The 21,212-nt window shown below is 31.5% G+C and overlaps 1 protein-coding gene across 2 annotated transcripts in view; it reads left to right on the forward strand.

Annotated features, from left to right (window-relative positions):
• The window catches only part of LOC106774160 (glycine--tRNA ligase, chloroplastic/mitochondrial 2), a 30,862-nt gene extending 17,158 nt beyond the window's left edge, over positions 1 to 13,704 (forward strand). For both annotated transcript variants that reach the window (XM_014661039.2, XM_014661040.2), the window contains 17 exons: positions 2,580 to 2,628; positions 3,528 to 3,590; positions 3,680 to 3,769; positions 3,849 to 3,935; positions 5,785 to 5,856; positions 5,945 to 6,003; positions 7,340 to 7,433; positions 7,724 to 7,942; positions 8,081 to 8,175; positions 8,653 to 8,743; positions 8,910 to 9,014; positions 9,097 to 9,135; positions 10,337 to 10,426; positions 11,615 to 11,716; positions 12,598 to 12,679; positions 12,905 to 12,990; positions 13,335 to 13,704. In XM_014661039.2, coding sequence (XP_014516525.1) covers positions 2,580 to 2,628; positions 3,528 to 3,590; positions 3,680 to 3,769; positions 3,849 to 3,935; positions 5,785 to 5,856; positions 5,945 to 6,003; positions 7,340 to 7,433; positions 7,724 to 7,942; positions 8,081 to 8,175; positions 8,653 to 8,743; positions 8,910 to 9,014; positions 9,097 to 9,135; positions 10,337 to 10,426; positions 11,615 to 11,716; positions 12,598 to 12,679; positions 12,905 to 12,990; positions 13,335 to 13,433 — 1,522 coding nt within the window. In that variant the 3' untranslated portion in view covers positions 13,434 to 13,704. The remainder of the gene's footprint in view (positions 1 to 2,579; positions 2,629 to 3,527; positions 3,591 to 3,679; positions 3,770 to 3,848; positions 3,936 to 5,784; positions 5,857 to 5,944; positions 6,004 to 7,339; positions 7,434 to 7,723; positions 7,943 to 8,080; positions 8,176 to 8,652; positions 8,744 to 8,909; positions 9,015 to 9,096; positions 9,136 to 10,336; positions 10,427 to 11,614; positions 11,717 to 12,597; positions 12,680 to 12,904; positions 12,991 to 13,334) is intronic.
• The last annotated feature ends 7,508 nt before the right edge of the window (positions 13,705 to 21,212 follow it).

The raw sequence follows: 21,212 nt of genomic DNA on the forward strand, positions 1-21,212 counted from the left end.
CCCCAAACCCCATAAGAATGCGCCCAACTCATATACAGTCAAAATCCCTAGTTTGTAGATTCTGATCACCACACCCAACCATGTAAACACATGCCCCTTTCCAAGTCACTCAGTTTGGACTTTTCCGTGCCCTCAACTCAGAAGTGACATTAGCGCAGAGACTGAGAAGATGTAAATGGATGTAGCCTGATGGGTGAACCATGGATATTTTTACTCATGACTCTTAATGAGGGACAAAGCTGTAGATTAGAAAGGCTTCAGCTGTAGAGGCAAAAGAGAAAAACCGTTTTGTTGCACTCATATTTTAGTGTAACACTATGACATTGAAAACCTTTTAATACAAGTAATTGGGAGTCTTTGGTCTAGAGTTGGGTCAATCAACTCCACTCTGCCAGCATGTAAGGTGAATATTGTCTTTGGTTGATGTGGTACTTAACCATTACCTTTAAGGAAGTAATTGAGCAACCTTCCGAAAGAGGCTGCAACTAAAGGTGGCTTTTCAACATGAAGAAAGGTAATAGAGATCACTCTTCGATTTTGGAGTGGACGTTGGGAGGTAGAGTCCAGGTCTCTTGGATATAATTATTCTTTTCTATTATTCCCGATTAGGTTCCATATATCTTTGTTGCTGATCAGAGACTATTAGTGCAATATTTTATTGATAACTATCACACCAGTTGCATTCTTATCACCTCTCTATGTAATAATCAAATTTCTGAAAATAAGGAAATAAAAGTATGCTGAAATAAGTAAGAAGATTCTAAAGATATTCGAAATTAAGTGTAATATTTGAACTATGTAAAGAAATAACAAACTATTTTACTGATAACAATCACCCCAATTATATTCTGAAATAAGTCTTTAAAATAAGGAAATATAAGTATTTTGAAATTAATAAGAATATTCTAAAGATATTTTCTCCTAATCACTATGGAGATCTTGAGGATGTATTTATCCTAATTATCCGTTCTTTACAACACTTCCCATCAAATTGGTAAATGCATACTGATTATTCTCAGTTTAGCTACAAGATTCTGAAATCTAACCTAAGGAAGCCCCTTAGTGAAATTGTTAGCTACCTGAAGTCATGTAGGGACATGGGTTGTAACCACAAGACCTCTGTTGGGATTGTCTTTGATGAAGTGTTTGTCAAGTTTAATTTGTTTGGTCGTATCATGTTGTACTCATTTATAAGTAATGCTCATGATTGACTTGTTATCATAGTACAATGACCCATAGTTATATAAACTTTTGTTTTAAGGTCCTCCAGAATGATTTTTATCTAGAGTTCTTCACACACACCTTGAGTAAGGGTTCTACAATTCAGCTTTGACATTAGAACTAGATATTCTATCCTGACTTGTCATCATAGTACAATCACCCATAGTGATGTAAACTTTTGTTTTAAGGTCCTCCAGAATGATTTATATCTAGAGTTCTTCACACACCTTGAGCAAGGGTTCTACAATTCAGCGTTGACATTAGAGCCACATACTCTCCTGGTTTTTTCTTTTTATTTCATGAGTGAAAATATTAAGCAGTTCAGTTTGTTAACTAAGTTTTTTGTCCTTGAATTTCTGAGAGAACACAAAGCAAAAATGTTTAGATTACATGCGGCTGCAGATAAACAGGAAATGCTCAGAGTACATGGAAGTTTCTGGAAGGAAAAATCACTCAGTGCAGTGACTGTTGGGAAATGAAAGTGCTCAAAGTTCATGATAATTGTCAAAAAAAAAATAAAAATCTGTCCAACATTTCATACTTGCTGGAAAAACATCTGCAGATAATCATAATGTGACTGCAAAAAGCTTGCCGAAATTAAGAAACTCATTGAAATATGTCAGCTATTTTTAACAATATCTTTTGAAACGATTGCCTATGGGTTCACTTGTAAACTTTTTATTTCACGAGTGAAAATTTAAATAGTGCAGATTGTTTCCACAGTTTTCTATCATTCAATTCCTTAAAACAACAGCTTCTTGAAAGCAAAATTGTTCAGATAACTTGCGGCTGCTGGTAAACAAGAAATGCTCAGAGTACATGGATGTTGCCGGAAATAAAAAACGCTTAAGAGTGCATTGGATTGGTCACAATTGTCAGAAAAAAATCTGTCCGAAAAATGTCAACAGTGAAGACTACTTGCTGGAAACATGTCAGCAGTTGAACATAATGCCGATTAAAAAAAGCTTGCTGGAATTAATAAATTCGTTATAATATGTCAACAGTGAATAATAACGGCAGCTATGAACAGAGTGAACAGTGATGGCAACAAACAATTCTTATTTATGTTGTTGGCATAGCTACTCAACAATTACTTTATTCATTTCTTTTCACTTAACCTCCCTCAGTATTTTTATTTTATTGAAGATGGCTTACCAGAAACAAGAATATCATGATGGAGTGTGAGATTTCTACATAGCGAAAAGTAAAAAGATCAAAGAATAAAACTAGGGAAATAATATCTTGGCCAATTATCCCAAGGCTTAGCTGACACCAATTATGTTAAGTTCTTTTTGGTTTATTAGTTTATTATCTGATATGTTTGAATAACGATTTTCATGTTTGTTTATATTATACAGTGGAAACATGTCTTGCGGTCTTCGTAATACTTCTTCAGCTGTTGTCCAGGTGCATGCCTGAAGCACAACTTTTTACAACTGCAAATTAAGCTTATTTACTTTATCATTCTCACTTTTATTCTATGACTTTTTATTTGATTCATGGTTGAAACAACTGAGTTCTTTGAGAAATATTGTCCATATGCATGTCTGATTCTGTATGCCTAGTAAAACTCTTACATTTGTGTCTAAATTTATACCAATGGCTCAAGATCGCTGCTTCATGTAGAGAAAGTATTAAATCTGACATGAATAAGGGCAGAGAATAGTAAAATCTTATTTAATTGACAGGAGAATTTCTCATAACTAAATTGAGATTAAAATTATATCATTGTACTCAGAAAAAAAGTTAAAAATATGCCTATGATTATGATGGAAAATCTTTAATAAACCCAAGACATAGAATAATATAATTAATCTTTCAAGAAAAATGTTCCAAAGTGGTTCTGTGGAGTTTTTCTCATGCTGATGTATAATTATGCCCAGCACACGCAAGAAACATATTGACTGAGGTAAATTTAGAACATGTGAGAGGAAGACCAATAAAAGCCCTAGCTAGAAGCGTTGATCAAATAGGATAGTTCAATATCTAGAGTAGAAGTAAACTCAAACTTAAATTGAAACCTTATAAACGGATTTTGATTAACCTTTTTAAGGAATTGTCTTTTGATAGAACAAAATGGTATAATATGATTCATGTAATTTGGTTGAGTTAGCGAGTATGTTCTTTATTGTTTTTCTTTTTTTAGTGTTTGCTTTAGTTTCTAGCAGTCCTTGCAAATTAGTTTTTGGAAATTCTAGTCAGCTTTATTGGTGTCTATATTGTTTTTGTACTTTGAGTTGGGATGATTGCAAATTGCATTTTTGCATATTGTTTTTACAAAAGGAACCATGCTATATTAATTGCAGGTGGAAAATGCAGAATCTTATTCAGTTGCAATTAACAATGCAGGAATCAAAGTTTCAGTTGAGGTACAATTGATAAGTTGTTAATATAAAAAATTCATACACATGGATATATTTGCAAATATATCTGAATAATTAGGTTGGTGCTTTTTCAGGACCGTAAGAAAATTATTTTTGAACAGTCTAATGCATTAGCAAAAGGTGTAAATGGCCAAATTCTTATTCCAAAAGGTTTGCTTGACGAGGTAAAAAATTTTGTTCCTTCTGATTAATGTTGTCCACGTAAGTTCACTTCTAAGAGTTCCCTTTGATATTTAATATAAGGTTGTAAATCTTGTTGAGGCTCCTTTTCCCGTGCTTGGAAAGTTTAAAGAAACCTTCTTAGATCTTCCAAAAGATCTTTTAACAATGGTGAGCATTTCACTTTTTTATGGTTTTTTAATTTTTGTTTGGAATTCGTTTCTGTTGATCATTAAGCCAGTTCAAATCATAATTCCATCTCAGATAGTGTGCATGGGCATGCTTATTTTTTAAAATGGATGATGTCCGCATTCTTATTTTTATTTATTATTAGAAGTGATGTTGCAGTATGCAAATTCTGCTTGTTCTTTGTAATATCTAAATTGTGCCCTTTTTTATTTTGAAGAGAATTATTGGAAAAACATCTTATTTATATTCCTAAATTAGCTTGCCGGCCTTGTGTAGATGTGTTACGTGCCTCCTCAAAGAATAGAAAGAAGATAGAGAAAAAGATATACTAAGATTCTTCTTTCTGTATGATTTTAGCAGTTATCAACTCTGAGCATAGAATCAGCTTACAAAGGAAATCTCTTCCTTTTACATAGGGCATTCCCTGTCACAACAACTGAAAACTCTTCTTCCCCACACCCCACAAGATAAGACTATATATGTATTTTCTCATAAAGTCTCACCCCAACTAACTTAACTATTTACATTTTTAAATTTCTTTCTACAATACACTTTCCACTCCTTCTCATTACTTCCATGTCTCACATGACTGATGTATTCTTGGCGTAAATGAATGCAATTAAGTTATTCTACCCTAAGTACTGAGAATTGGATACGTCACTCTTCCATTTTCTGTTTTTCCTTCATGACAATTGTAATTCTATAGTCTATATATAGGTCTCTGTAACAATTTCAACTCTTTTCTGTATGTACATTTTCACTTTTAATATCAGTTTTTTTATTCAATAGGGATTGTATTAGATCCTTAGATCAAATACTAAGAAAAGGAAATTCATTAAGAAAGCAAATAAAAGTAGAGTTAGAGAAGGCCTGCGCTTGTGAAGTAAAATTAACCAATATTAACAGCACCAATTATTCTATATAATTACATACATTTACTTTTAACTACTATTGAAGAAAAAATTAATATTTTAGACATATAGTTCACCATGAATTCAAGTGAATGCAGTTGCACATTTTCTAGATATAAGTTAATCGTTACTTATTTTAGAGAAAATTTGCTGCAGTAAAAGATTACAACAGAACTAGGACAGCACATTAAAGACGTGTTGGGAGAAAAACAACGAGAGGCCTGCACTTTTTTAGCAGGTCACTATTGTCAATCCTATTCATAGAAGCCCGGACAAAAATTTGACATTAGGTGGCTGAGTTTGCAAATGTGTTTAAATTGTAAGGAAACTATCTCTAATATGGAACTAAAAATGTTGTTTTTAAAATCAGGCCAATTTTTGAACTGGTAAAGACACTGATTCTTGATTTATTGGTCTAACGATTCAAAATAGTGAGAACTAGGTATGTATTTTTCAATATTATATAATATGTTTTGTAACAAATATATGAAATCATATGAACCAAGTTAGGTAAAACTTTAAATTAAGATAAAAGGATAGTTGAAATTGATAATAATTGTAAATAAAGCAAATTTTATTTAAAAATGCACATAAACTTTAATACAATTTCGGATGTAATGAAAGTTTGCATGAAATTACCAAGGAATGTTGGCAGAGCAGTGATGAAGGCTAGATTCAAGATTCTGTGGGGCATCGTTAAAGTCATCGACATATTGAATTTGTTATATAACTTGAAGATTTCATCAGTAAAACCATGTCAAATTCAGCATAATGTGGTTGCACCAATTTAGTGGTTTTCAGCACCCACTGCCTGTTCTGTTATATATATATATATATATATATATATATATATATTTGTGTGTGTGTGGTTTTGAAGAATATTGAAAATAGAAGCTAACTATTTTTCACCATGTCTGCAGGTTATGCAAAAGCATCAAAAGTATTTTGCTGTATGTGATGCGAATGGACAATTGTTGCCTTATTTCATTGCTGTAAGTTCTTTCCATTACTTAGTCCTCTACAATAAGTAGCTTCATGTTTTGAAATTTTTATTTATTAAATGGCATGGTATTTTCTCAGGTTGCAAATGGAGCAATTGATGAGACTACTGTGAGGAAAGGAAATGAAGCTGTGCTCAGGTGTTCTTATCTCAACTTATCGTGTCATATATATTTTATTGAAAAAGAGGTGCCCAGGCCCCTCCTGGGTTTGGTGTCCTTGAAGAGTTATCAAACATTTATTAGTTGTTGGTTGTATTTGATGGCTTTTATCAAGGGCAAACTCTCCTTACTGTTTAAGCTGACAATAAAGATACATTAATGGTTTTATCTTTCTAGCACAGTGCTCCTTAGGCATGAAGCTGAGAAAATACACAATTCCACTCTAGTTTGTGCTCTAGTTTGTGCTGAAATTAACTTCATTTAGAACAATTGAAGCAATATGAATGAAACTCTTGACTACTTGACTCAAAGCTCTAATACCCTTAAATGGTAAATTTCATCTTAACACCAATTAGCATTAGGCAATGTTATCCAACAGATATATTCCAAACTCCGAGAATTGAGGCAATTGATGTGGGACTTTCCAGCACCACTCATCCACATATGCCTACCAAACAAAGCAGGCCTATCAGAATAGACAACTATCAAGATGAGTTACGAGGCTTTGATACCATGCTATATTTCTAGTTAAAATGACTGACATGACATTAAGTAGAGTTGTCCAATATATATATACATAAGTTTCACTCCAAGAACTGAGGTAGGCTATGTGGGACTTCTCAACAGTTAAGGACCAACCAATCCACAAAGGTTAAGCTATTAACTGACCTTTGAATAATTTTATTTCTTTAGTGAACTTCAAACATTTATTGTGAGAACAAGCAACCATACTATTTGAAATGAGGTTGTGATACATGCGAACAAAATGGTATTGGAGTAAAGTTACACAATATTGTTTTTTTCTTTGTTTATTTGAATTGTTTTGTTGTTGTATTATAAAGCCATTCATTTGCATTTCTCTTAACAGCTTAAGCTCTTAGGATAGTTGGCATTTTGACATGATATTGGGACCTCTCAAACAATGTGATATTGGCTCTTAGGATACTTGAGTCCTTACCACTCCCCATTCGTCCTACCAAATTTAATGACTTAGCAGAAGGTAGGCTGGCATGTCTGTCATCTACATTCTACTCTCCAAGCCCAAAAGGCTAATGTGGTGCTGTGACAGGGCGCAATAGAGATGATACATGAAACTTTCCATGTGTTTCAACTTAAAAGTTTCTGATTTTGGATTAGTCTTTAGAATATAATGAGATAGAGCCACTACTGTCATGCCCATTCAAGACTTGCCTTGATACCATTTCTTCAATTACTAAGAATAAAATTAACGTATTTGAACAATGTAATGTGCACATTTCATGTTTTTTCTTTAATGGAGAAGGCACATCAAAATCTGTTTTGATTATATTTGTAGGGCTCGCTATGAAGATGCAAAGTTCTTTTATGAGATGGACACTCGTAAGAGGTTTACAGAGTTCCGAAAACAACTGAAAAACATTCTATTTCATGTAAGTTACAAATTAAACTTTTATTGAAGTGCTTGTATGTAAATCTCATACTAACCAAAATATATATAAAATAATTCTTCTAATTTGAAAATTAAATAAATAGGCATTTACCATTTTCCATTACTCTTTTTTTTTCTAAATCAGGTCAAATATTGATTCACTGTTTATAATGAGAAGTAATTAAGGGAAAGTCGGGAAATAAGACAATAATAGTTTTATGCGAAAGTTGTTGAAAATATATCTCTTAACCTCTCTCATCTTGCTTGTTTAAATAACACGGAATGAAACAGGAGAAGCTTGGGACCATGCTTGATAAGATGACTCGTGTTGAAAACATGGTTGCTGAACTAAGTTGCATCCTAGATATGAGTGAAGGTGTGCAAGATATTATCCGTGATGCTGCCTCTCTTGCAATGTCTGATCTTTCCACTGCTGTTGTCACTGAATTTACCTCACTTGCGGGAATTATGGGCCGCCACTATGCCCTTAGGGATGGATACTCAGAGCAGGTTGTTTAACTTTTTTTTTTGCCATATTTGGTTATCTGAAATGTCATGTTTTACCACTGCAATATTTAAAACTTCATTGCTTTGGTTTGATTGGTACTCAGATAATTATGCTTTTCCTTGTCACTTATCATCTTGCAGGTTGCAGAAGCCTTGTTTGAGATCACGCTTCCTAGATTTTCTGGGGACACGCTTCCTGAAAGTGATGCTGGCATAGTTTTAGCAATTGCTGATAGGTGGAGCTGATGCCAGAATTTAAATATCTTGCCTGTTCATTTTAGTGATGATTCAAATTTACAGTGATTGATATTAATTGGAAGATTTTATTAGATATTTGCTGACCAATCAGTTTACTATTCAAAAGAAAAAAATACAATAGGAAAGATTACAAAGAAAAGTAAGGATAAGAATAAGATCAGTAAAAAGCTTGTCTATTCTAAAGTTTCTAGAATTGATTTATTCTAAAATATCCTAATAACTTCAACAATAGAATTTTCCTTTATCTTGACTATAACATTGACATAAGAATCAACAAAGCTATCCTATACTTTAGGGAGTCCTGTTCCGCTAATTCCTTGGTGTTCTTATTTTTACTATTGAATGTTCTTCATTGCAATGTGAAATGAGTTTATGGTGCATGTTATAGTGGAATATGTCCAAATGATATTGACAACATAGATCTGAATCTTATGAGATATGATAGTTTTCTGCAGATTAGATAGCCTGGTAGGTTTATTTTCTGCTGGTTGTCAACCTAGTTCCACAAATGATCCATTTGGTCTGCGAAGAATTTCATATGGTCTTGTAAGTATACCATACATTTCATCTGTCTAATATTTATTAAAGACTTAAAGTATTTCCTTTTATGTCGACACTTCCCTTCTGCCCCCTCCATCCCTCCTGCTAAAAGCTTAAGCAGAAAATCTATAAACACAATTCCTTGCACTCAGAGATGCACTTTATACTCCAGGTGCAACTATTGGTGGAAAAGAATAAAAATCTAGATTTTAAAAAGGCCCTGGAACTCGCTGCAGAAGTCCAGCCCATTAAAGTAGATCCTCATGTAATCGATGAAGTAAGATGAGAGTATTTCATAAATTCAATTTCTGTTGCTTCTTGTGATTGAAATCTGATGAGACAGTTTTCTCTTTCTTTAGGTACTTCACTTTGTTACACGAAGATTGGAGCAATTTCTGGTAGGTATTATAATCAAAATATTTGGTCCTTTTCTTTACTACAATTAAACTTTTCATATCGTTATCTTTTACCGTAAGTATTTTTATTTGCTTCTTTATGGCCAAGTTAACTTGAATTATTGTACACATTGCTCTTAGCAAAATAAAGTATGTCTGGGAAGAGGAGGGTGCAAATGGTTTGATTTTGGAGCTTATGAATGTAGATAATTGTACGGATTAGAAAGAGAGAATCATTAGCACTGCTATAGGAGGTTTTGAAATAAATCTTTATTGCAGTCTTGCAGAGAAAAAATTTAATTAATGACAACTTGGTATATTCTTTCTTTTGGTTATGACCTTGGGATAACCACACTACAAAAGCTAGTCACTAAAATCTCATGCTTCCAATGTTGCACTAAGTCCCATTTCTTGCAATTGGATCCTAACATCTTGCCAAACACCAGTATCCAAAAATTCTAATGTGGGACTCAAGTTCTATACCATGTTACTGGATCCTAACTATATCATTACTATAGTCGAAAACTGATGTTTTGCTCAGCAGATATTATTCAATCATATATTTGAATGTAGAACATGTCGTAGTCTTGTTGTATTTGTGCATAATGCTTTGTAATGGTCTCGTGAGTTTTATCATGTTGCTACAAATTAGAGATTAACAATGACTAGAAATATAGTCAAATTATAGTATATATATAAGTAAGTTGTAAATAGCGGGGTATTAGGATAAAAATATCCTCAACATCTCAAGAGTGGTTAAAAGAAGTTATCTTTAGAATCTTCTTACTTCCATATTTTAAGGAGTTTGATTGTTACAAATAGAGGTGATGAGAATGTGATTGGTGTGGTTGTCACCAGTAAAATAATTCCCCTTTGTTACATTTTCAATGTCTGGTCTCATGTCTGGATGTAAACTTTACCTTATAAGTTAATTTTATAAGGTTAAGTTTTAAATCTGCTTTCTAAGATGGTAACAGATCTTATTCTAGCAAGGCTTGTTAGAACTTATATCACTCGCGGCCTCTCACAATTATCTAGTCCCATACTCAGAATGTTTCATGAATGGATGTGTTAGAGAGGTTTCTCATCTACTATAAATATGATTAAATCACAGGATATAAGTAGGTGTAAATTTTATCTTATTAGTAGGTTTGTGTAATAGAATTTGACTTAAATCCACATTCTAAGAATATTTTGTTAATAGGTTGACAAGGGGGTGAATGCAGAGTTTGTGCGGTCAATCCTTGTTGAAAGAGCAAATTTTCCCTGTCTTGCAGCAAAGTCAGCATATAAAGTAAGTATCCCTCTTTCATTTTACTCCATATTATATTGCATTGATGTATGCTCAATTGATTTCAAAGTCTGTCTTGAAAGTTTCAAGTTTGGAGTTAATCTCTTTCCTTGATTCCTCAATCTAAATGATTTCGTATGCACAAATGCATGCAATTAGGGATCATCTTTTGTATGCTCTTTGTAAGCACATGCAAAACTAGGTTAATTAGTCCTATGTTGTAGGAGAGTCCTTAGTAATTAGTCTTATGTTGTAGGAGAGTCCTTAGTCTCACTTCGGACATTCTTTTTCACTAGTAGTTATTTCTGTCAAACATGTATTACACTACATGTTTGATATATCTAGACTATTGTATATAGATTAGTCACACGAACACTTTTATTTTTTCAAAGTCTTCCATGGCACTTGACACTCAACTATAAGTTTTTTCTAAGCCAATAAAAACGTGTAGATCTCTTTCTTTAGTTTGGTACCATTTCACCAGTCCCTGTTCAAGATAAATAACTTCTGTTGTAGACTTTTGGTATAAAACCAAATTTATTTTCCATAGTCCTGGTATCCTACTCCATGCTTAATCAGTTTTATCCTAGTATCTTAATTTGTACTCAATCAACTCTGCCCGTAATTTCGTAGTCTGGATTATAAGTTTTATCCCTCTGTAGCTCACACACTTTTGAATGTCTTTCTTGTTCATAATTATTTGAACCAAAATGTTCTATTATTTTATTTTATACACACACGCACACACACGTATTACTTTAAATTTTAGATATTCTGGTTAAACTATTCAAATAATACAACTTTAATTCAGCTCAAATATGGAATTCCATATCTCAATTCTTTGTTCCAAGTATAAAGAATTAATACTCTTAATTATACAGAATTGGAATTGAAATTAGAATTATCTAAACCACGATTAAAATTCTTTCCTCCGAACATACCTTTAGACATGTCTTAGATTCTTGGTTTAGCATTTCAATGTACCAGTTGGCAGGGATACAAAGTACAATGTATATAGAAAAATAATTGTTCATATGTGGAATTGAGGACCAAATATGACTGTAATATGAGTAGTCACGTGTTTCTGAAATATGGGAAATATTAGGTTTTCTAAATGATTTGATAACCACAAGTCTTTAGTACTTTTGAATAGTAATTATGTACTCCTGATTGTTTACAATGTTGTTTTAGATGGAAAAATTGTCAAGAGGGGACCTGTTTCCTAAAGTTGTTGAAGCATACTCCAGGCCAACTAGAATTGTCCGTGGGAAGGAAGTTGAACTTCATGCGGAGGTATGCATTTTTCTTATTTTCTTGTGAACATACAGGGGTAACCAAATTACTGTCGAATTTGAGTTATGCATAACATAAAAGCCACCAGATTAAAAGAATAAATTTAAGAACTGAAAGAGAAAGAATTCTGGTTAAATTTCATTGGTAAGATCTGAAAAGTACCATGTGTGGGGGACGGGAGGAGGGGAGGGCGCATGTTCGTGTGTGGCACATTATCCGTTACACTAGCTGTAAAAATTATTTAAATAACATTTTATTGAAGGTAAATTTGTTAGGATATAGGGTAATGGGGATATAAGGGTTTAATGGGAAATGAGATTAGGATAGAAGGTAGAGGAATTGTATAAATAGATTGATGGGGTAGTTAGAAGGGAGTTTTGAGTACATTGTTTGTCAACAGGCCATGAACATGTGAAGAGGTTTATGCGTCTGGATCTTGTATACACACACTATTCTTTCTGTTAATAATACACAATTCACCATATATTTCTCTGTGTTTTTTCTGGGTGTGAGAGACTGTGAGAGAGTTCTTGATTAGGTTCTCAATTCAGGAACCTATCAATTTTCATTAATCTAACAGTTGAGTTCATGATATTATCTTAACGATCATGTATATTAAATTTCACACCATTCTTTTATTAGTGTGTTATCTTTTTTTGTAATCAAACGAAAGAATGCTATGGCATCACTACACGATACAAACCTAACTATATACAACCTTCTTAGAAATAGTATAAAAGAGAAAATAAGTACAGAAATAGGGGCCATAAGCATATTTCTCTCATAAACCATTTATTTATGAGTAGTTTCTGCGTTTCTCTTGTACTATGTCCATTATTTTGACATTTATCTTCTCTTGATTCTTAAACTTACATGATTAGGTGGATGAGGCTGCTTTTGTGACAAATGAAGAGAGAGTTTTATGGAACACGTTTTTGTCTGTTAAAAAGAGTATCCATCCTGGTATTTTTTCTATATGCCCCGCAACTTTTGCGTTAATAGTTGACATTATCTACTGATATAGTGAGCTTTCATTTTATGCAATGCAATATAATTTTCTTTTAATTTGGCACTAGATCTAATATAATTAATTTCCGAATTACTGATATAGTGTGTGCTTTTACACATTTCTGAATTTCTTTCTCATTTTCTTTATTATGATTATGATACTTATTTTTCTTTATACAGGTCTTGACATAGATGATTTTGTAGAAACTTCATGTCAGTTGATACAGCCACTTGAGGATTTCTTCAATAATGTCTTTGTAATGGTGGTACGTTAATCTTGCTGTACTTGTATAATTACATATCGGGCGTTAATATATTTGTGGCGACTCTTAATAAAAGCACTTTAATAGTTTTCAATGTGAATTGAACGATCAAGACTGATTTTCAAGCCTGATAAAGATGAAAATAAGTCCAGGAATAAAATTTGTTCAGAAATATTAGGGCATGATATTGCAGAGCTTTTCTTTCAAAAGTTATTCATGGTATAAAATTAGGATTTCTCTTGTAGTTTCTTTGTGCTTTGGACTGTAAAATCCATCTTGTATATTCTGCAGTTTGAGCTCCATAACCATAATATAAATAGTATAATTTTCTTTCTGGTGAATCATAGGACGATGAGAAGATCAGAGTAAACAGGTTAACTTTGCTAAAAGGAATTGCTGATCTTCCTAAAGGAATAGCAGACCTCACTGTTCTACCTGGATTTTAAGGATTGGTAAGAAGATTATTTCTTTCTCAGGAAGACCATATTATTTTTTAGGCTCGAAAAGTGCTTCAGCAATTAGGCTTTATTTATTTATTCGCCCTCTTGCTTTTTTCTGGTCGAATTTTGTCACACTGGTTTAACAGTTTCTTTCAGTCCATGAGTCTGTAAATTTCTGTAGCAGTCTATCGAATGACGGATTTGTAATATTCTTCTTCATAGATGTAATAAAAGACAATGTACTTTTTTTAATACTCGAATATATCTTTTTAATGGACATCATTTTTGTGTTTATTACTTTTTGTTGGTACTTGCAAAAATACGTAGAGCAAGTCTTCACATTTTTATCAATAAAGTTTTCAAAATATATATAATTTTGTAAAAGTAGTATTAAAAAACATCAAAACAATTTAAATATATTTAATTGTGAGAATTGTATTAAAAAAATGTATGTAATGGTTATTTTAAAGTGAAGTTATTTACTTATGGGTTAAATATGTTTTTAGTCCCTATACTTTGGGACGATTTTGGTTTTAGTCCCTCTTTCAGACTAAGGTACAATTTAGTTCTTCAATTTTAGAAAACTCTGGTTTTAGTTCTTTTTACCATTTTTTTTAACTTTATTTGCTTTTTCAAACGCGTTTCTTAGTTAACATTGAAGTAAAAATGTGTCAAACAGTGTAAACAATCCAAATGTTATAATGAAACGTGCTTGAAACAACAAATAAAGTTAAAAAAATTTAGTAAAAAAGATTAAAACCAAAGTTTTCTAAAGTTGAAGGACTAAATTGTACCTTAGTTTGAAAGAGGGACTAAAACCAAAATCGTCCCAAAGTATAGGGACTAAAAACATATTTAATCCTTTACTTATTGTGGAGTAGGGAGAAGTTTAATTACTTATTTTATTAAATAAAGAATTTTTATAATTATAAAAGATGAAATTATCTAATTAAAATATATACTGAATTTTTTTAAAAGAATAATGGTATTATGATATGTTTTTATATTTAGGTTTAAACCCTTAAATCGTCCCTATTTATGAGACTGATTCCCAATTTCATCCCTCAGTCAATTTGAATGAAATTGACCCTTTCCGTTAAATAAAGTTAACAGCGTCAAATATTTTGCCAGTACAGTAAATGAGGTGTTATCTTATGCACAGGTGTCATGCAACGTGTCATTGAGCTGATGAAACATGGATTTTTTAAAAAATTAAAAATTAAAATATACTGTAAATCAGATTAGGGATTTAGGTATTTCACTTTGGATCACTTTGGAACGAAATTGGGGATTTCACTTTGGATCACTTTGGAGCGAAATTGGCAGAGGAGAGTGCATCGTTCATCAATCGCGAGAGAGGATACAGAGTGTATTAGGGCATTGAAGGTTTGTAATTGGNGTTTCGAAGGCAATCGCGAAGTTAGATACAATTTTCGTCAAGTGGTTCGAGCTCTTCGAGGGAACGATTTTAATATCGGTGGAAGGTTAGTACGATTTTAATATTGTGATGTCTATCTTGTTATGTGTGATGCTTTGCCGTTTTAAAGTTGTGCTGGTGGTGCATAATGTGATCTCGTGGTTGGAAAGTGAAGATGGTGGCCTTGACCAAGCCTTCATCACTTATGCCATGGGATCACCCAAATCACGAAACTAGCCAATATCATGTTTACACCATAACCAAGAACCGAAGCAGCGACGTATATCAAAGTCACCTTGCCTTTACCACCATGAATGAGAGTCAAGTGTGTTTTCACTCTCGGATTGATCGAAGAACAAAATATGAACAGTTGTGTCATCAATTAACGATTCGATTTAAGTGAGTATGTGATGTCGCAAGTATGGAATTCTTGATCCTCTTTAACAGGTAGACTTTGGATCTGATGTTAAGATAACTTTCATTTTTCTCTCAAGTAAATGTTTTTCAAATCTGTTCAATTCAGTAAACGATAACAAAAAGTAATTTAATTTTTAATTTTTTAAAAAATCCATGTTTCATCAGCTCAATGACACGTTGCATGACACCTGTGCATAAGATAACACCTCATTTACTGTACTGGCAAAATATTTGACGCTGTTAACTTTATTTAACGGAAAGGGTCAATTTCATTCAAATTGGCTCTTATGAGGACCAAATTGGGAGTTTTAATAACTGAGGGATGAAATTGGGAATCAGTCACATAAATAGGGACGATTTAAGGGTTTAAACCTTATATTTATTTGATACATAGTATAAAGATAAAATGATTATAAAAGTATAAAAGGTAAAAGTGGATAATGTCAAATGTAAAAATTTTATATATATAAAAAATAATTTTAAATTTTTATATGATGATATAGATAATGGTACATACTTAAAATTATTTAGGATGATATTAAATCAAGAGGCAAGGAACCGCGACATTGGCATAAAAATAAGATTTAAATCCCTAAGTTAAGTTTTGATGTTCAGTTTAGTCTCCACTTTTAAAAATGTCAACTTTTAATTCCTATGATATGAAAAATGTATCAAATCAGTCCTATCCGTTAACAAATCACAAGTTTTTCATTGTTCATAACACTTTCCGTTAACAAATCACAAAATATTGGATACCTAGGTATGAAAACTTGTGATTTTTTGTTGTTCATTAAGTGCGGTCATGATGACTGATTTGATATATTTTTCATATCATAGGGACTAAAGGTTGACATTTTTAAAAGTGGGGACTAAACTGAACATGAGAACTTAACTTAGGGACAAAAATGATTTAAACCTAAAAATAATATAAGTGTGAATATAAGGTAAATTATTCAAATATTTCTAATTAAAATATTGTGATAAATATAAATTATAAAGACGTATGAAAATTGGAACGTATGAAAATTGGAAAGTTTGCTGAATTATTCATATACATGTTGGGCTTTTTTCAAGTATATCTATCACCCAGCACTCATAAAATTCATATTGATACACCCAAGGAAAATTAATTTCTTAAAATAAGTTATTCTACAAAAAAATTCAACACCATTTGAGAAAGACTTTTATGAAATCAATTTTACAATATTTTGACACTCAAGAATACTAGTGATAACATTTATCATTGCTGATGAAAAATTGTGAAATAGAGTAAAATTAAAGATTAAATATGTTTTTGACTTTTAAATTTTAGAAAAAAATAAAACTAGTCTTTCTTTAAAATTTTTTGGATTAATTTAATTTTTCACTTTTAAAATTATGTGAATTTAATCCTTTTAATTAAATTTTGTTTAAGTTTATTTAAAATTTTAAAGGTATTTCTTAACTAACATTTAAAGAAAAAAATATGTCCTAAATAATTCAAATGTTATCATTAAGTGTGTTTGAAATGTCTAACAAAATTTGGTTAAAAATATTAAATACACACATTTCTAAAGTTAAAAGACAAAATTAGATCAAAGTTTAAAAAAAAAATTAATTTCAATTTTCACTTAAAATTAAAAGTTAAGAGTATTTAACCCTTGAATTAATAATATTTTCAAGAAACATCCTTAATTTCATTTATCCTTAAGAAATTTATAATGGAGGAAAAGGTATTTCTAGAGTGGCCTTTTCAGAATGTTGGATAATATTTTTTCCAAAATATCGATAATTGATTTCGAAATAGTATTTCTGAAAGGATATTGAATTCCTTTTAGAATTGACTTCGTCGAATCCTCTTAGTGCATTTATTATTATGGAATGAAAATTTAAAAATACAGTAGAATGATGCTACAATTGTCTTTTAATAAAGATGTCGAATTCACTATCAAATAATCTTGCCGAAAGAAATAACTCTTTTGGAATTTAAGTTTAGAAAGTAGCTAGGATAACTTGTTTGTTTCAATTAAATCTTCATCAGGAAAAGGACTTACCGAGAGTGAAACTTTCTTAATTTGATCAAATTCAAGCACAATGTTTGTGCTTTTTTCGATCTCTTTTATGGAACATTGGAATTCAAATGATCAAAATGAATTGGTGTGATTGTCTCTTGTCTATTTGAAAAAAATTGTTGCATCGAGTAAATGTAGAAATTATCATGTAATTATGGTACTCTTTTTTATATATACATTATGAATCTTTCACCTTTAACAATAACAAAGGTAAATAAGAATATATGTTGTTTATTCATCTTGTGCAATAGTTAATGTAACGTGTAAGAAAAATGAAAGTCAACAAAATGTTGAGTTGGATGTGGAGGAAAAGTTAGTTATACCACAAGATCACATGTCATACGATCCGTAAGAAAAAGGGTGAAGAAAAATCATGAGGCATAAAAGAGAGAATATATTTTTGAATGATTGTGTTTTGAAATCACTATGTGAATGATACATTTCTCTTTGAAAAATTTTGTTATGTTTCTCTCTCAATTGTTCTATTGTACTTTCTCATTTTGAATTTTTGTTCTATTTTGAACTAGGTTATGAAATTCCTTATTAGACATATTGGATGTGACTGTTAATTCTTACTAAACATCCATTCCTCTTATTGAATTGAAACATTCAATTCTCGGTTTCATTTATAAGTTCAACATACTTGAAATTTGTCACTTACAAAACTCACACGGTAATTGCAATATAACAACTTTTATCATTTTTTTTCTAGTTATATTCGTTTCATTATGTGTTTTTTCTTATCAATAAATATTAGTTATGTGTATGTGTATTTTTTACATATGAATGTCTTGGTCATGTGTAGAAGTGGCTTGCAAAAGTACAAGTATGTCAATATGGCTTATAGGACTCAAAAATAATTAAAAGTACAATTTGTTATGTACCTTTACCATGATGTATGAGTTGTGTGCTCATGTAATACTTTAAACCGAGAACAACCTTTATCTTAGGTTATATTTGGCAATTTGTGGATGAATTGTCCTAATTGTTGTACACACTCATCATGTATGCATTTGTAGTTGTAACTACGTTTAATAATTGACATATTCTATTTTATTTATTTTTCTGAAGTGATTTATGACTTTAATTTGTTGTGATATTGTGAAATAAACAGTGTTATGACTAGAAAGAGATCTTTAATTTACAATAGACCTACGTGTAGTGAGATATATATTGTCTCGTATTGCATGTCTTTAATAGAATTGGCTTAGATGAAAAGACAATGGGAGGAAGTATTACAAATATAGTTAATAGGACAAAGTGCATCCACTTGAAGAACAACCATGCGATTAGTGAAAAAGAAAAAATGACAACATGCGAATATGTGTTGACAACTATTATATGGCCTAGAAGTTTAAAACAATTGTTACAAAAGTACACAATAAAACAAAACTTGTAGTTTCAAAATATATATCATTAAAGGCTCATGGTTTTCAAATTTATGCCCTCTTAGCATTCAGTTTGTGCCTCATGTTTGGTCTACCTTGTGATGGGTTATGTGGTGGAAGAATTTCTATAAAAGGCTGTCATACTTTGTGTGGTCGCTAGGATGATTAAGTAAACTATGTTGCTCTTGTTGGTGGCATAAATGGTGCATTTAACTCAATAGCTTTAGCATGAGGACTTTATGGGATTGATGTTAATCCATGTGGTAAAGATAACGTGGTTGAGTTTGGGTGTGACTAATATGTTTGGGGCCAAGAACTTTTATTTTGTCTAATTTCCCTATAGATGCCACATCTTTTGCATAACCTCGCTTTTCGTAGTTGTGTTTCATCATTCTTTAACTCCCAATGTTCTAATATTCTCTTATTCTTTCGTCTTCCCAACAATATTCTTTTACTTGGGGGAAGACATCATGATATAAAGTAATGTCTCACACTTTCTTATCATTGATAGGGTTAATTATTGACATGCAGGTTTCTTCATATGTTGACTTCCTAAACCTATTACAGATGAAGTCTTCTCCATTTATATTTAAAAACTTCAATGCATCAAATGAGTGACAACAAAATTTTTTACTCATACTTCATTTCTTGCAGGAGCATGATGTTTAGTCTATGTTGACCACAAATTTCACCCCAATGTGTGAGGCGTGCCTAATTTCAAATAACTTCTCTACTGGCAAACTTTGAAGATAAAAACACAATAGTAACAATCACTAACAGGCCCACTAACTTAAAGTAGACAAATAAATGTGTATTTATCTAGAAATCCAATATCTTGTTAAGTTTGATTCCTTTTGAAGTTTGGTGAGAATTTGAAGGTAGATGGAACCTTTAATATGATTTTATCTTTAATCTATTTGTTTATCATCTCTTCAAGTAAATCAGAATGTCCTCCAACATGCTTATGATAGACTTACTCCTTGAATGAACCAATACATTGTTAAAGGCCTAAAAATTGTTGTTAACCAATGTATCAGAGAGAGTTGTAGTGGTGAACCTTAATCTTGACCAATATATATTTCAATATATATCAAATATTAGAAAAAAGGTATTAAACATTAACATTCATGTTAACTTTAATTCAATGTGAAGTTGTAAATACATGTCTTGGGTGAATAGCTATCAAGTGTTTAAATGTCTCCTCATTGACCTCTTTTATGTCCTTATCTCCAATTCTCATGCTTTGTGGGTGTGTAGATGTTGCTTCCTTCCATATTGGACATCTCAAATATGTACCAGGAAATTTGTTCCTAAATTTTTTATGAAAGTGCCTTACACTAAAATGTGATCAACTACAAGTAGAAGTTCTTGTATAATTGGTCGTAAATCCTATGGTTTGAATTCAATACAACGTAGTTGGACCTTATGCTATCATATAAAAGTTAATTTACAAAAAAATAGGGACAATTGAGAAGAATAAAAAATAAAGGGACCTATTTGAGATTTTCAAACAAAAATAGGAACAAAAGGCATAATTTAACCTTTATAATAAGTATTGTGTTTGATGATATACTAAGACAATATGTAAGTACTATCTAGATGATCTGGTGAACAAATGAATGACCTTTATGATTTACTTAGATTTTAATGATTTAAATTAAGTTCAAATAAGTTGTAAATACTTTTTAGATAACCATATATATTGAAACGATTTCATAAACAAACACAATGTTTGAATTGATCAATTGCCTTGTTATACTTGAAAAAGGAAACACTCGTAACTCAGATATGGAAATAAACGATTAAATGTGCATGTTTGTATGTGATTAATAATTGTACCTGCTATATTAGTTGAATTGTTTCTTTTAGTAGAAAGAGAGATGTGATCATTTTGAAAATCATGACAAAAATTTCCTTTCAAAGTTTTTATAGCCAAAAAGATGAAGAGGAGTCTTAAAACTGATGCACAAATCACAAATTGGCTGATATAGAGTTTCAACAGTCATTTTTTAGAAGTTTTTTAAAAGAGTTGAATACGAAGAACACAAAATATGAAAAAGAGAGTGATACACAATTCAGTCTTACATTGTTATGCAAAGTTGATCAAGCGCATTTAGTGTGTTGATATCAAGTGATCAACGTGTTCAAAAAAGGGTTTGTGAAACTATTGTATTATTCTTCACATTGTGAAGTTTTTGCTGATGAACTTAAATCACACTCTTTGTTGAGAGCTTTTCTTTTCATTTTTGAGTGTTCCTGGAAGGAGATTAAGAAGGTATAACTTGGAGAGGTTTTCGTACTCATGTAACCTGGAGAGTTTGGTGCACTCATTGTAATCTCTGTGTTTGATTTAGGGAACCTTTTAAGTTGTGTACTCAAAGGAGAACTAGACGTTACTCATGAATTTGGGTGAATTAGTATAAAAAAAATTGTGTGCTAGTCTTTGTGAACTAGAGAGTCTGGTCTAGTATTGTGCAAAAAAAGAGTCTCTAGATTTTATTAAACCCCCTTT

This window comes from Vigna radiata, chromosome 9, assembly GCF_000741045.1.
Source record: "Vigna radiata var. radiata cultivar VC1973A chromosome 9, Vradiata_ver6, whole genome shotgun sequence".
Classification (NCBI taxonomy): domain Eukaryota; kingdom Viridiplantae; phylum Streptophyta; class Magnoliopsida; order Fabales; family Fabaceae; genus Vigna; species Vigna radiata.